Source organism: Hibiscus syriacus, unplaced genomic scaffold (genome assembly GCF_006381635.1).
Source record: "Hibiscus syriacus cultivar Baekdansim isolate YM2019G1 unplaced genomic scaffold, ASM638163v2 tig00112852_pilon, whole genome shotgun sequence".
Taxonomy (NCBI): Eukaryota; Viridiplantae; Streptophyta; class Magnoliopsida; order Malvales; family Malvaceae; genus Hibiscus; species Hibiscus syriacus.
In genome coordinates, this window is record NW_024063410.1 from 130191 (window position 1) to 143591 (window position 13401).

The window sequence follows — 13401 nt, forward strand, 5'->3', positions numbered from 1 at the left end:
CATATATTTATAAGGGTAATTAACCTCCTTAATGAAAGATCTAAACATTTCCAAATTCTTCTTGTATTGTCACATGAAGTTCTTGTCTTAATGAAATTCTCTTCCATCATCAATTGTCACATGTTTAGTTCTTAAGTAATTCAATATCATGCTTCGTTAATCAAGAATCTTCTAACTTTTGCCACCTTAACGTTTTCTTAATAATTAAGTATTTCAATGTGTTGTTGCTGCCATGTTTCCATATTGCTAGTTGTCACCATTCTTGACTTTTCAAAGTATTTTGTTGCTAAGTAATTCATATGCTTCTACATTCTTCTTGCCGACATATGGTTGCAAAGTTGAGTTTGATTTCTAACACTCCCCCTCAAACTCGACTTTTCATTCTGAGCTTTTCTCCACTTGTCATCTCCAATCGATTCTTCATTTCTTGCCAAGTGCACGCTGCTGCGGCTATGTATTATTCTTTGCTTTTTCTACATCTTGTAGAGATTTTTGCAGAATTTCCCACGCTTGTTTTGCGGTATTCGCATCAGAAATTTTTTCAAAGGTAGATTCATCTACTCCTTGAAAATAAAGAACAACACTTTTTTCTTTTTTCTGAGATTCCTTCAATACCTTCTTTTCTTCATTGGCCAGGGCTGTTTCTGCTGCTACATTTTCAGGCTCGGTGTAACCATCATCGATGATATCCCAACAATCTTGGGAGCCTAGTAACGCCTTCATTTGAATGTTCCAATTGCCATAATTCATCTTTGTCAATCTTGGGATTTGAGGTTGAATCATGTTGGCCATCTTCTCCACCACGTTAAACTCGAACCAAGCTCTGATACCACTTGTTGGAAGCGTAGCTAGGCACTCGAGTAATTTATAAAATTCGCACTTTTATTGATACGAGGCAAAATACGTTACAACAACTTACCTCAATAGTACAATATTACAACACTACAACACTAGTTGCGCTAGTTTACAAACACAACCTCGCTATTCTAAGCTTTGCTAAGCTTCACTCAATTCTCTCATAGCTTTGCTAAGCTTTCAATCATATTCCTAAGCTTTCAATCATATTCCTAAGCTTTGCTAAGCTTCACCCTCTCTCTTTAATATCTTTGCTAAGCTATTTTTCATTCTTGCTTTTCTAAGTTTTTCCTCATATTCCTTCTCTTTCTCACTTGCATACATTTATATTAATGCTAAAGACATATTTATAAGGGTAATTAACCTCCTTAATGAAAGATCTAGGCATTTCCAAATTCTTCTTGTATTGCCACATGGAGTTCTTTGTCTTAATAAAATTCCCTTCCATCATCAATTGTCACATGTTTATTTTCCAGGTTTAGTTCTTAAGTAATTCAAGATCATGCTTCATTAATCAAGATTCTTCTAACTTTTGCCACCTTAACCTTTGCTTAATAATTAAGTATTTCAAAGTGTTGTTGCTGTCATGTTTCCATATTGCTACTTGTCACCATTCTTGACTTTTCAAAGTCTTTTGTTGCTAAGTAATTCACATGCTTCAACATTCTTCTTGCCGACATATGGTTGCAAAGTTGAGTTTGATTTCTAACAATAACAAAAAACATTACAGCTTAAAAGTACAGACATAACAAAAACCGACTACACAGTACTGGGATAACCAAGAAATTAATCGCACCATACCAAATCAACCCTTCCACAGCTCTGAAATAGCAAGAACCAGACTGCCCATGCAGCAACAAGGAGCATTTCTAGCAAACCAATCCAGATCTACGACCTTTGAAACAACACCCGCGCTAATAAATTGACAAGCTACATATAATTTCATCCTAACCAAATATGATACATACCGCTACCAAGCACCTGCAGTAATAGGATTTTGGAATCACAGCAGCTACTCACAAACCAAATTTCACGAATCCATGGCGAAAAAGTCAAAATGCTCTATATGAAACAGAGCATCTAACCACGATACTTTGAAGAATAGCCTTCCAAGCGAAAGCTTACACTTTCGGTGGAGCTAAGTTTGCCCACATCAATTTCCACACACTGTCCTCAATCTCCCCCTTCACAAGTCGCCAACAAACAGAAATTCTTTGTCGAATACTGACCATCCGGCCATCTCAACTAATGAACTCTATCTACACAATCGGCACTACTTTGGACTCTGTTTAGGACATGCAGAAATTCGATCTAATGATTAACTTCCCAGTTGAAAAGATGCCTTCTGATCTCAATATTCCATTCCCATCTTCCATTTCTCCTTTGGCTAAAATCTTTAACTTTTCCAGTTTTTTATTTTTTTTTTAAATTAGATTTTTATTTTATCAAATAGAATAATATTATATATATTTATGTTTAATGTAAGGTTTTATCCTAAATATTAAATTGGGTTGTAGATAAATTACAGTCTTCTTAAATCTAAATCAAATAAAATAATTAATAAAAGATATAATACTCAAGTTAAATTCAAATAAACTAAAAATTTGATCTAATTTGATGCATGTCAATTCCTAAATATCATGCAATAAAACCCCTCCTTTTGATACTTCTAGCCATAGTGATCCTCCTCCACATGATATAAAGGAGACATTTCAGCCGCTATTTTTCAAAAATTAGGATGTATGTTTTTTTTAATACAAAAGGAAGAGCAAAGCTCAAGAACTATAAATACGTAGGACTGCCTCCATACAAGCCAAGCTAGCAACCTTGACGGGTGGTTCTACTAAGAGCTCGAAATGACCCGAAATACTTCATGCCTTCCTTGCCAAACCATCAGCAACCTGGTTCGAATCACCCAGTCCCACTGCAACTGCTGCTCAATATGCGACTGTAACCCCCTAAATTCAGCTTGGACGTTATGCCAAAATCTAGAAGATTACATATCTTATTCAGAATTTTTTTCATATTTAAAATAACATTTAAATCCATATACAATATAATATGAAATTAGTCATAATAAAAGTTCATACGATAAACGTCCATATATCAATATATACATGTATCAAAAACATCGTATAAAACATATACATAGCAAAATACCGGTAATACAAATATATCGAAACGGGAGCAAAAACAAATGTCACCAAAGTATAACAAAAAGGTATATAAAAATATACAGTGGTACAAAAATAGGAGTAGTCGGTCCTCCTGATGCCAAGTCTGTTAGCCTACGGTCTGCTATTATCTGAAAATGTTAAAATTTACAAAATGAGCTAAAAAACTCAGTGTGCTCCTTACGATGTATAAAAACATACAAATAAAATGCTTCAGTAAAATCAGTTTATCAAACATGTTTTAAAAATATGAACACTACCCCCATCCGATCACCAGAATGTGTAGGTTCCCCAGAACCATACACCCACCTGTACACCCGGTAAGGGTCTTATACAGATAACATAAGGACATGCGTAAGGACTTATCCTGTGCACAAAGCCGAGAAGCCTGCGGTAAGGACTTACCCTGAGCAAAAAGTTGAGGAGCCTGGAGCCTGCGGTAAGGACTTATCCTAAGCACAAAGCCGAGGAGCCCACGGTAAGGACTTACCTTGGGCACAAAACCGAGGAGTCAGCGGCGGTAAGGACTTACAAGTCATAGACTAGGCCTGAGATATTTCCACCAATAATACCCCAATGACAGTAAATAACATGTATGTATTCGAGTGAAAACGATAGTTTAATTTAGTAAAACATGAACATATTTCAGACTCAGAAATCATATACAGAAATACATAATTCAGAGATCATATCAGAAATGTACAGTAAATCAGATATATATAAACAATATTAAAAAAATCAAGTATCGCGTCGTAAAAATATTTAGTATTATCATAAATCTAAAACAATTCAGATAAATATTTTAAAACAGTAATGTAACACCATCAGGAAACACACATGTACCGGTCTGAGTAGTCTAATAAAAAACCTACTACTGAGTTGCCGATCACGATCAGCGGCAACGCTAGATCATACGACTCGAAAAATCCATATCGAAATCCTAATATGAAAAATAATAATAAACCCTATTTAAACATTTTACATATGCCTACGAGTAACTCTCGAGGAACGTAGATCGTGCGGGTCTGACGGACGGGAAGCACCAGATCTAAAAAACCCTCGGTCGGGTGAAATACGAGTATCTTCATAAAAAAATATTCTTGAATCAATTCCATAATCAAATCCCAAATAAATAAGCAAAAATGCTAAAAATATAAAGCATTTTCGGATTATCAGGCTCGATTCGGGCTTTCGATTCAGAATTTGCCAAAACGGATTGCGGAATCGGACTCAAGACGTAAAAAATGGCAAGATGAAGGTTTTCAAAAAATTCAACGTCAGTCAACGGTCAACGATTGACCGGTTTGGGTCGGGTTGGATCAGGTTAGACACGGGTCAAGTCGGGCAGACGTATTGGGTCGGGTTGGCCCATTATCAAGCCATAGTGATCCTCATTCACATGATATCAAAGGAGACTTTTCAGACGCCATTTTTCAAAAATTAGGATGTATGTTTTTTTTAATACAAAGGGAAGAACAAAACTCAAGAACGGGAAACACGTGGGACTACCTTCATATAAGCCAAGCTAGCAGCCTCGACGGGTGGTTCTACAAAGAGCTCTAAATGATCCGAAATACTCCATGCCATCATTTCCAAATCATCAGCAACCTGGTTGCTTTCACTATGAATATACCTGCTTCGAATCACCCAGTCCCACTGCAGCAGCTGCTCAATATGCGACACCAACGAGGAGTTACCCCACAACTCTACATCAAAGACCGAGCAACAACCAATTTTCTGTGAAAACCCAACTCGCCAGGCAGCAGTCGAGTCTCATATCACACCTCTATAAGTTGCCAATCCCGAATCCTTACGCCACCCGTCATCAGTGTTGAGTTTCAACTCCCGATCGAAGGGGCACACCAAACAGTCGAGCGATTAGTTCTTATCCCTTGATCCTGGCGTTATAAAACACGGATTCTATACGCGCAAACCGCTTCCTCCCTCATACGCAGACTACTCTGCAAAATACTTTCAGATGCCACAAAATCTGTATTGAAAATCAGCTGGTTGTGGCGATGTCAGATGCACCAAACTACTATTCCAAAGAGAATATCCCAATCCTCCTCCAGAACCAGAAAATAACGTGGATAGCGAAGGTTCGGGTCCACCCAAGCAACAAGTTCCATTTCTAAAAATTATGCTAACCTTTTCGGTTTAACCAAAACTTTCCAAGACTCCAAAGCAATCGGGCATTCTCGCAAGATGAGAGTTGCTTTCGACCATTAAACCGCATATAGAGCAACTAAGATCTGACGTAAGGTGTCGTCTGCCGTGCTCCTCATTGGAAAGTAGCAGTTTGTGACAAATGGTCCATAGGAGCATCTTCACCCGTGGCAGACCTCTAAAGGCATGAATCATATCCCATGGAGCGGTTCGAGCACCAAACTCCAAACACATCATGGTACAATATGCAGAGGAAACAACAAATCGTAGCTTGGTGTCATGTTTTCAACACACCATATCAGATCCCCCTTCAACAATGAGAGGCCGAACTGTAGACAAATAAGAAATCACCGAATCATGTAAATGAGACGTGATGTAGCTCTAGTTTCATTCGCCTTCAGTCGTAACCAGCTAGTTAACAGTGATCCTTTGGGGACGAACTCCCATCCTCGAGTCATACAAATTGATTAACAACCCTAAGTTACTAAGCCAAGAATCATACAAAAATCTATTTGAGAACCATCACGGAAAACTCGAACTAAGTTACGAAGAAAACCTTCCCAAATGACCAAAAATCCTCGCCAAAGCCGAGAACAAATATTCCTAACAACAACAAAAGATGGAACCAACTCATCAACTCTATATTTTGTACGCAAGATTCGTACCCAAAGTTGATCAGGGTCCGTAATAAGGCAAAATGCAATTTTCATTAAAAACACATTGTTATTAGCTTGAACCCGTTTAATTCCAACTCTCTCCAAACCGGGTGGTTGACAAAGCCGCTCCCAACAAATATGGTGCATAGCCTTTTGCTCTGACATACCGCTCCAGATGAAGTTTCAAATCAATCGCTCAATCACATCACAAATATTTTTCGGGAGATAAGATGTAAGTAGTGTTGAATATTCTAGATGGCAGCTAACATGCATTATTTTATTGAAATAAAAATAGGGTTAATTATAATATTAGTTCCTAAGTTTCAACTATAAATACCCTATCTCATTTAGCTTCAAAATCATCCCAAAATCTTTCAGTTCTCTCTCAAGTGTGTTTTGTAAACACCTGTAATTTTTCTCTTTATTAAAAGATCTGCAGCAGTCCGGAGACGTAAGCACAAATTGGCTGAACTTCGTTATCAATTTTCGGGTATTATTTTTCCGCTTTTATTTCGCATTTCACTAATCTGGTTATAGGGAAATTACTTGTACTCGATTTATTTCCTAACAACTGGTAATCAAAGCTTTTGGTTGTGAATTTTGTCAATTTTTTGCGAGGTTACTATTCATTACTATTCACGTGAATAGTAAATTTCGTGAATAGTAAAATTTTGTCGGCGATACGAATTTGTCGACGAAGGTGTTATAATACACGGTGGTTCGCATAAATTGTCAGAAACGATCCGAAGTAGCCAGATTCGAGTGGGAGCGATGGCTGCAGACAAAGGGAAGGTGAAAATTGTAAAGTTCGATGGTGCGGACTTTGCTTTTGGAAGATGCAGATTGAAGATTTTTTGTACTAGAAAAATCTATATCAACCTCTCTCAGGAAAGCAACCAGAGGGCATGAAGGATGAAGATTGAGCTCTTCTCGACAGACAAGCCCTTGGAGTTATCCGACTGACGTTATCCCGCAATGTTGCTTTCAACATAGCAAAGGAAAATACCACGGCGGGTCTTATGACGGCTCTCTCCAGTATGTATGAGAAGCCATCGGCCTCAAACAAAGTTCATTTGATGAGGCGATTATTCAATTTGTGGATGACGGAAGGGACATCGGTGGCACAACACCTAAATGAACTCAACACAATCACAACCCAGTTGAGTTCAGTGGAAATTGAATTCGATGATGAAGTTCGACCTTTAATTCTCTTATTATCTCTACCAGACAGTTGGAATGCTACTGTTACAGCAGTTAGCAGCTCGTCGGGAAATAGTAAATTGAAATTCGACGATGTTCGGGATCTGGTACTGAGCGAAGAAATTCGACGGAAAGAATCGGGTGAAGCATCAACCTCCTCAGCCTTGCACACGGAGTCCAGAGGTAGAACTTCAGAAAGAAATTCAATTCGTGGTAGATCCAAATCCAGAACGGGGAAAGAAAGATTTTACCTGTTATAATTGTGACAAGAAGGGTCACTTTAAAAGAGACTGTCGAGCACTAAAGAAAAATACCGGCGCACATGAATCTGCAAACATGACAGAGGAGACAGGTGATGTCATGATTCTAAGCGTCAACAGTCCGATTGAATCATGGATCTTGGATTCAGGGGCATCTTTCCAGTCTACCCCATGCCGAGAAATAATGGAGAACTATGTCAGTGGTGATTTTGGGAAGTTCATCTAGCTGATGATGAAACTTTGAAGATCGTCGGAAAAGGAGACATCCGACTAAAGTTGTCAAACCAGACCACCTGGAAGCTGACAGGAGTGAGACATATTCCTGGCCTCAAAAGAAATCTGATTTCTGTAGGACAGCTTGATGGAGAAGGTTATAGTACAACCTTTTCAGGCTGTGAATGGAAGATTACCAAAGGAGCACTCGTCATTGCTCATGGTAAGAAGACTGGTACTCTCTATGTAACCTCAAATTTAGAGAATATCATTGCAGTAGCAGATGCTGATGGAAAATCAAACCTATGGCACCAAAGGCTTGGTCATATGAGCGAGAAATGAATGAAGATACTTCTGTCAAAAGGGAAGCTGTCGGATCTAAAGAATATAGATGTCGGACTATGCGAGGATTGCATTTTTGGCAAACAAAAGAAAGTCAGCTTTACAAAGATTGGCAAGACTCCCAAGGCAGAAAGGTTAGAATTGGTTCATACTGATGTATGGGGACCATCCCCAGTTCCATCTCTTGCAGGCTCACTATATTATGTCACCTTCATCGATGATTCAACAAGGAAGGTATGGGTTTATTTTCTGAAGAAGAAATCAGAAGTCTTTGATACCTTCAGAAAATGGAAGGCCATGGTGGAAAATGAGACTGGTTTGAAAGTCAAGCGGTTGAGGTCTGACAATGGAAGAGAGTACAGAGACAATAGATTCAGAGATTTTTGCGCAAACAATGGGATCAAGATGGAGACAACAGTTCCCATAACACCGCAGCAGAATGGTAGCAGAGCGCATGAACAGAACTCTGAATGAACGTGCCAGAAGCATGAGAATACATGCCGGATTGCCCAAATTTCTATGGGCTGAAGCTATCAACACTGCAGCTTACCTGATCAACCGTGGGCCCTCAGTTCCTTTGGATGGCGGAATACCAGAGGAAGCTTAGAGCAAGAAAGAAATAAACCTTTCACACTTAAGAGTGTTTGGTTGTATTTCTTATGTACACATAAACTCTGCTGAAAGAAGTAAACTTGATGCTAAGTCCAACAAATGCGTCTTTGTTGGTTACGGTGGTGATGAGTTTGGTTACCGGTTTTGGGACTACGAAAATCGAAAGATCATCAGAAGCAGAGACATCATTTTCAATGAAAATGTGATGTACAAAGACATGTCAACTGCAGAATCAAGTAATATCGAAGCTGAAACAAAGGAATTTGCTGAGTTCGAGGAGATTTCTGGAAATGATGTTCAGATCAGTCCTGAAGCAGTTCAAGAGGAAGAACCAGGCACACCATAACTGAGACGCTCCTCCAGAATTCCTAAACCAACCCAACGGTATTCGCCTTCTTTGCACTACTTGTTGCTGACTGACAATGGTGAACCAGAGTGCTATGATGAAGCAATGCAAGTGGAGGATTCAGTCAAGTGGGAGTCTTCCATGAAAGATGAGATGGACTCGCTTATGTCAAATCAGACATGAGAATTAATTGAGTTACCACCAGGCAAGAAAGCGCTCCACAACAAGTGGATTTACAGGATCAAAGAAGAGCATGATGGGAGCAAACGCTACAAAGCAAGATTGGTTGTCAAAGGTTTTCAGCAAAAATAAGGTATTGACTGCAATGAAATTTTCTCTCCAGTCGTAAAACTGTCTACAATCAGACTGGTATTGAAAATTGTAGCTGCAGAGAATTTACATCTTGAGCAGTTAGATGTAAAGACAGCTTTCCTTCATGGTGATTTGGAGGAAGAAATCTATATGAGGCAGCCAGAAGGCTTCATAGAGATAGACAAGAAAAACCTGGTATGCAGGTTGAAGAAGAGCTTGTATGGTTTAAAACAAGCTCCAAGACAGTGGTACAAGAAGTTCGATAGTTTCATGAGTAGCAGTGGTTTTACCAGATGCCAAGCAGATCATTGTTGCTACATCAAGAGGTTTGACAATAGCTTTATTATTTTATTGTTTTACATTGATGACATGCTCGTTGCAGGCTCAAACATGCAAGAGATCATAAACTTGAAGCAAAAATTGTCTAAGCAATTTGATATGAAGGATCTGGGCGCTGCAAAGCATATTCTTGGGATGAGGATAAAGAGAGACACAAAGTCGGGGACTTTGATGTTATCATAGGCTGAGTACATCAACAAAGTACTCTCCAGGTTCAACATGCAAGATGCTAAACCATAAGTACACCTTTAGGTGTTCATTTCAGACTCTCCAAAGAACAATCACCAAAGACGGAGGAAGAACGTGCACACATGGTGAAGGTGCCGTATGCCTCAGCAATTGGAAGTCTCATGTATGCCATGGTTTGTACTAGACCAGATATTGCTAATGCAGTGGGAGCTGTTAGCAGGTACATGAATAATCCAGGCAAGGTACACTGGGAAGCAGTCAAATGGATCCTCAGATATCTGCGGGGTACCACAAACAAAGCACTTTGTTTCAAAGGTTGAGATACGATACTGACAGGCTATGTAGATGCTGACTTAGCCGGAAATGTCGACATCAGAAGGAGCACTACAGGTATGTCTATACTCTAGGAGGAACCGCAGTAAGTTGGGTTTCTCAACTACAAAAGATAGTTGCTCTCTCCACAACTGAAGCAGAATATGTCGTTGTTACGGAAGCCAGCAAAGAGATGGTGTGGCTCCAAAGTTTCTTGGAAAAGTTAGGCAAGAAACAAGAAAACAATGTCTTGTACTGCGACAGTCAAAGTGCTATTCATCTAGCAAAGAATACCGTCTATTCATTCCAGAACGAAGCACATACAATTGAGATATCATTTTATTCGGTCTCTTCTGGAAGATGGATTTTGAAACTTGAAAAGATTAGTGGAGCTCAAAATCCGGCAGACATGTTAACAAAGACGGTGACTACGGACAAACTGAAGTTGTGTTCAGCTTCAGTTGGCATGCTAGAGTAATCAAGACCAGAAAGCTGCTGCATTGATCGAGGTGTGAAGACATATTAAATCAGTCTTCAAGTGGGAGATTGTTGAATATTCTAGATGGCAGCCAACATTATTGAAAGTTGATGGCAGCCGGCTGCTGCAAATTAGAATTCAAAGTTAGGCATTATTTTATTGAAATAGAAATAGGAGATTAGTCCCTAAGTTTCAACTATAAATACCCTAGCTCATTTAGCTTCAAAATCATCCCAAAATCTTCCAGTTCTCTCTCAAGTGTGTTTTGTAAACACCTGTAATTTTTCTCTTTAGTAAAAGATCTGCAGCAGTCCGGAAACGTAAGCACAAATTGGCTTAACTCCGTTATCAATTTTCGAGTATTATTTTTCCGCTTTTATTTCGCATTCTCACTAATCTGGTTATAGGAAAATTACTTGTACTCGATTTATTTCCTAACATGTATAGCACAAGTTGGAATGACATCGAGGACTGCCTTAGCCAGTACAATTCTCCCAGCAAAACAAAGTTGTCGAGCTTTCCACCCAGAAAGACAATCCTGAATTTGCTGGAGGAGATAACCGTATGTAATCGATATGAATCTACTATGGAGTAAAGTCACTCCTAGATATTTCCCCAAATCATCAACTCTAAAAAATTAAAATCCCTGACTAATTTGATCCCTATCTTGTTCAGTAACATTGCGAGAAAAACAAATTGTTGTTTTAGAGAGACTGACCTTGTGTCGGAAGGCCTTGTAGAAACCAGAGAGAATGTTTCGGATAACCTCCAACTTTTCCATAGAAGCCTCAACAAAAAAACAACAATTCATCAGCAAAGAAGCAATGCGACAAAGTAGGTCCATGTCGAGATAAGCGAATCGACTTCCAAAGACCATTATCTATTGGAAGTTGAATGGCATGACCAAGACGTTCCATACAGAGAACAAACAAGTATAGGGACAGGGGGTCACCCTATCGAATTCCCCGTGAAGGTTTAAAATCCTTCATCATCTTCCCATTCCATAAAACATGAGTAGAAATAGTGGTCACACAGCTCATAATTAAATCCCCAAGCCCGGCAGGAATCTTCAAGTCAGAAAGAGTGTCTTCGATGAACGCCCATTCAAGGCGGTCATACGCCTTCTCTAGGTCTAGCTTAATCACCATCCATTCGGAACATCCCTGCTTCCTCTTCATCGAATGAATCACATCCTGAGTGATTATTATATTGATGGAAATATTCCTCCCCAGAACAAAACTAGTTTGGTTCTCCATAACCCACTTCGGAAGAAAAGGCTTGAGACGATTAACAATTACTTTCGAGATGACTTTAAAAAGCACTGTACACAAGCTAATTGGACGAAATTGGGTAAAATTTTCAAGAGTCGCGACTTTCGGAATAAGAACAAGAATATACAGTAATATCCGGAGGAACTACATTGCAATAAAAACAATCACGAACAAAGGAACACCCCATCCCAATTCTTTTGGAAGAACGAGGTATGAAACCCATCGACCCCAGGTGCCTTGTCCGGAGCCATCTCAAACAAACCCGCTTTTATCTCCTCATCACACGCCACATGAAAGAGCAAACCAAGTTCCCAATCAAGGTACTAATAGAATCAACCACACATACAAAAACCATCTCCTGAATTACCTTGTGAAGCAAAAAAATTTCGAAAAAAATGCAATTGCCCCGTTACGCAATAAGGACTGATCAGAACACCATTCATCATTGTCAAGCTTAAGAGACATAATAGGGTTTCTTCGGCGATGAGATTTGGCACATACGTGGTAAAACTTTGTGTTGCGGTCCCCATCTAAAATCCAATGACATCTCGCCTCTTACCTCCACAACTCCTCCTGTTCCAGGATCAGATCTAACTCCATTCTCAAGTTCTTTTGAAGATCGAGCAAAAATCGATAAGGACGCCTGAGAATGGCTCTCTCAATACCTCTAATTCGTGCTATAAGCTTCTTCTTCTTTTTAACGATATCACCAAAAACATCACAATTCCAAACCTTCAAGGACTACTGAAGATTGGAAAGGTTCAGACAAATATCACACTGTGAACTCCACTGGTCAATAAGAAAATCCTTGAAACCCTCGTGATTCTGCCACGAAGGGAGAAATTGAAAAGGGGGTGACCAATACTCGAAACATTAGACTGGGGGCGAAGAAAAATGGGGCGATAGTCCAAACCAAGCTTATTTAATTGATACACAACTGAATCCAAATGAAACCACATCCAACTATCATTTGCTAAGAACCGATCCCATCGTTGATGCAAAGAACCTCGGGACCAAGTAAACTAGGGACCGTGGTAACTCAAATCCTATAGTCCATCAACAAAGACAAAATCACTAAAACCCTTACTCGGATGACTTTTTTTCTGAACACCACATTGCCGCTCCGAACTGTTTATAATAGCGTTAAAATCCCCTCTAAGTAACCAAGGATGAGTAGCCCCGAGATCAAGATTTGTTAGCCGGTTCTAAAGAGAGTTCATGATAGAAGCATTGGGAGAGGCGTACGCCACTGTGGCAAAGATAGACTAATCGAAGTCAGGGTCAATAACCTTAACATGAAAAAAATAATTTGAAATGCAAAGTACCTCAACCGTCGACGACGTTCTCCAAAGTAGCCAAATACCACCACTAAAACAACGAGTTTCAATGTTAAAAGAGTTCTCAAACCCCAATTTACAGATAATATCACCCGTCTGTCTACCACTAACTCTAGTCTCAAGCAAGGCCACCATCGAAGGGTTGACGTCAGTAATAAATTGTCTAAAATACCATCGATAAGAGGGGCTAGCTGCACCTTGGCTATTCCAAATCATACACCCAAACATGGAAAATAAGAAGGCTAATAAGGAGCAACTGTATCCTGCAGTGCACTTGCATCTATTGGGATAGTACCCTCACTGCTGGTTAACAGTATGGTATGGCCTGAATCACCGGTC

The 13401-nt window shown here is 39.4% G+C and overlaps 1 protein-coding gene across 1 annotated transcript; it reads right to left on the bottom strand.

Annotated features, from left to right (window-relative positions):
• Positions 1-11407: 11407 nt before the first annotated feature.
• LOC120183869 lies at positions 11408-13197 on the bottom strand. The gene is made up of 4 exons (XM_039188468.1): positions 13051-13197; positions 12285-12368; positions 11953-12048; positions 11408-11869 (listed from the first exon to the last, which is right to left on the bottom strand). Exons 1-4 carry the CDS (start codon positions 13195-13197, stop codon positions 11408-11410), a joined length of 789 nt encoding a protein of 262 aa, XP_039044399.1.
• Positions 13198-13401: the final 204 nt, after the last annotated feature.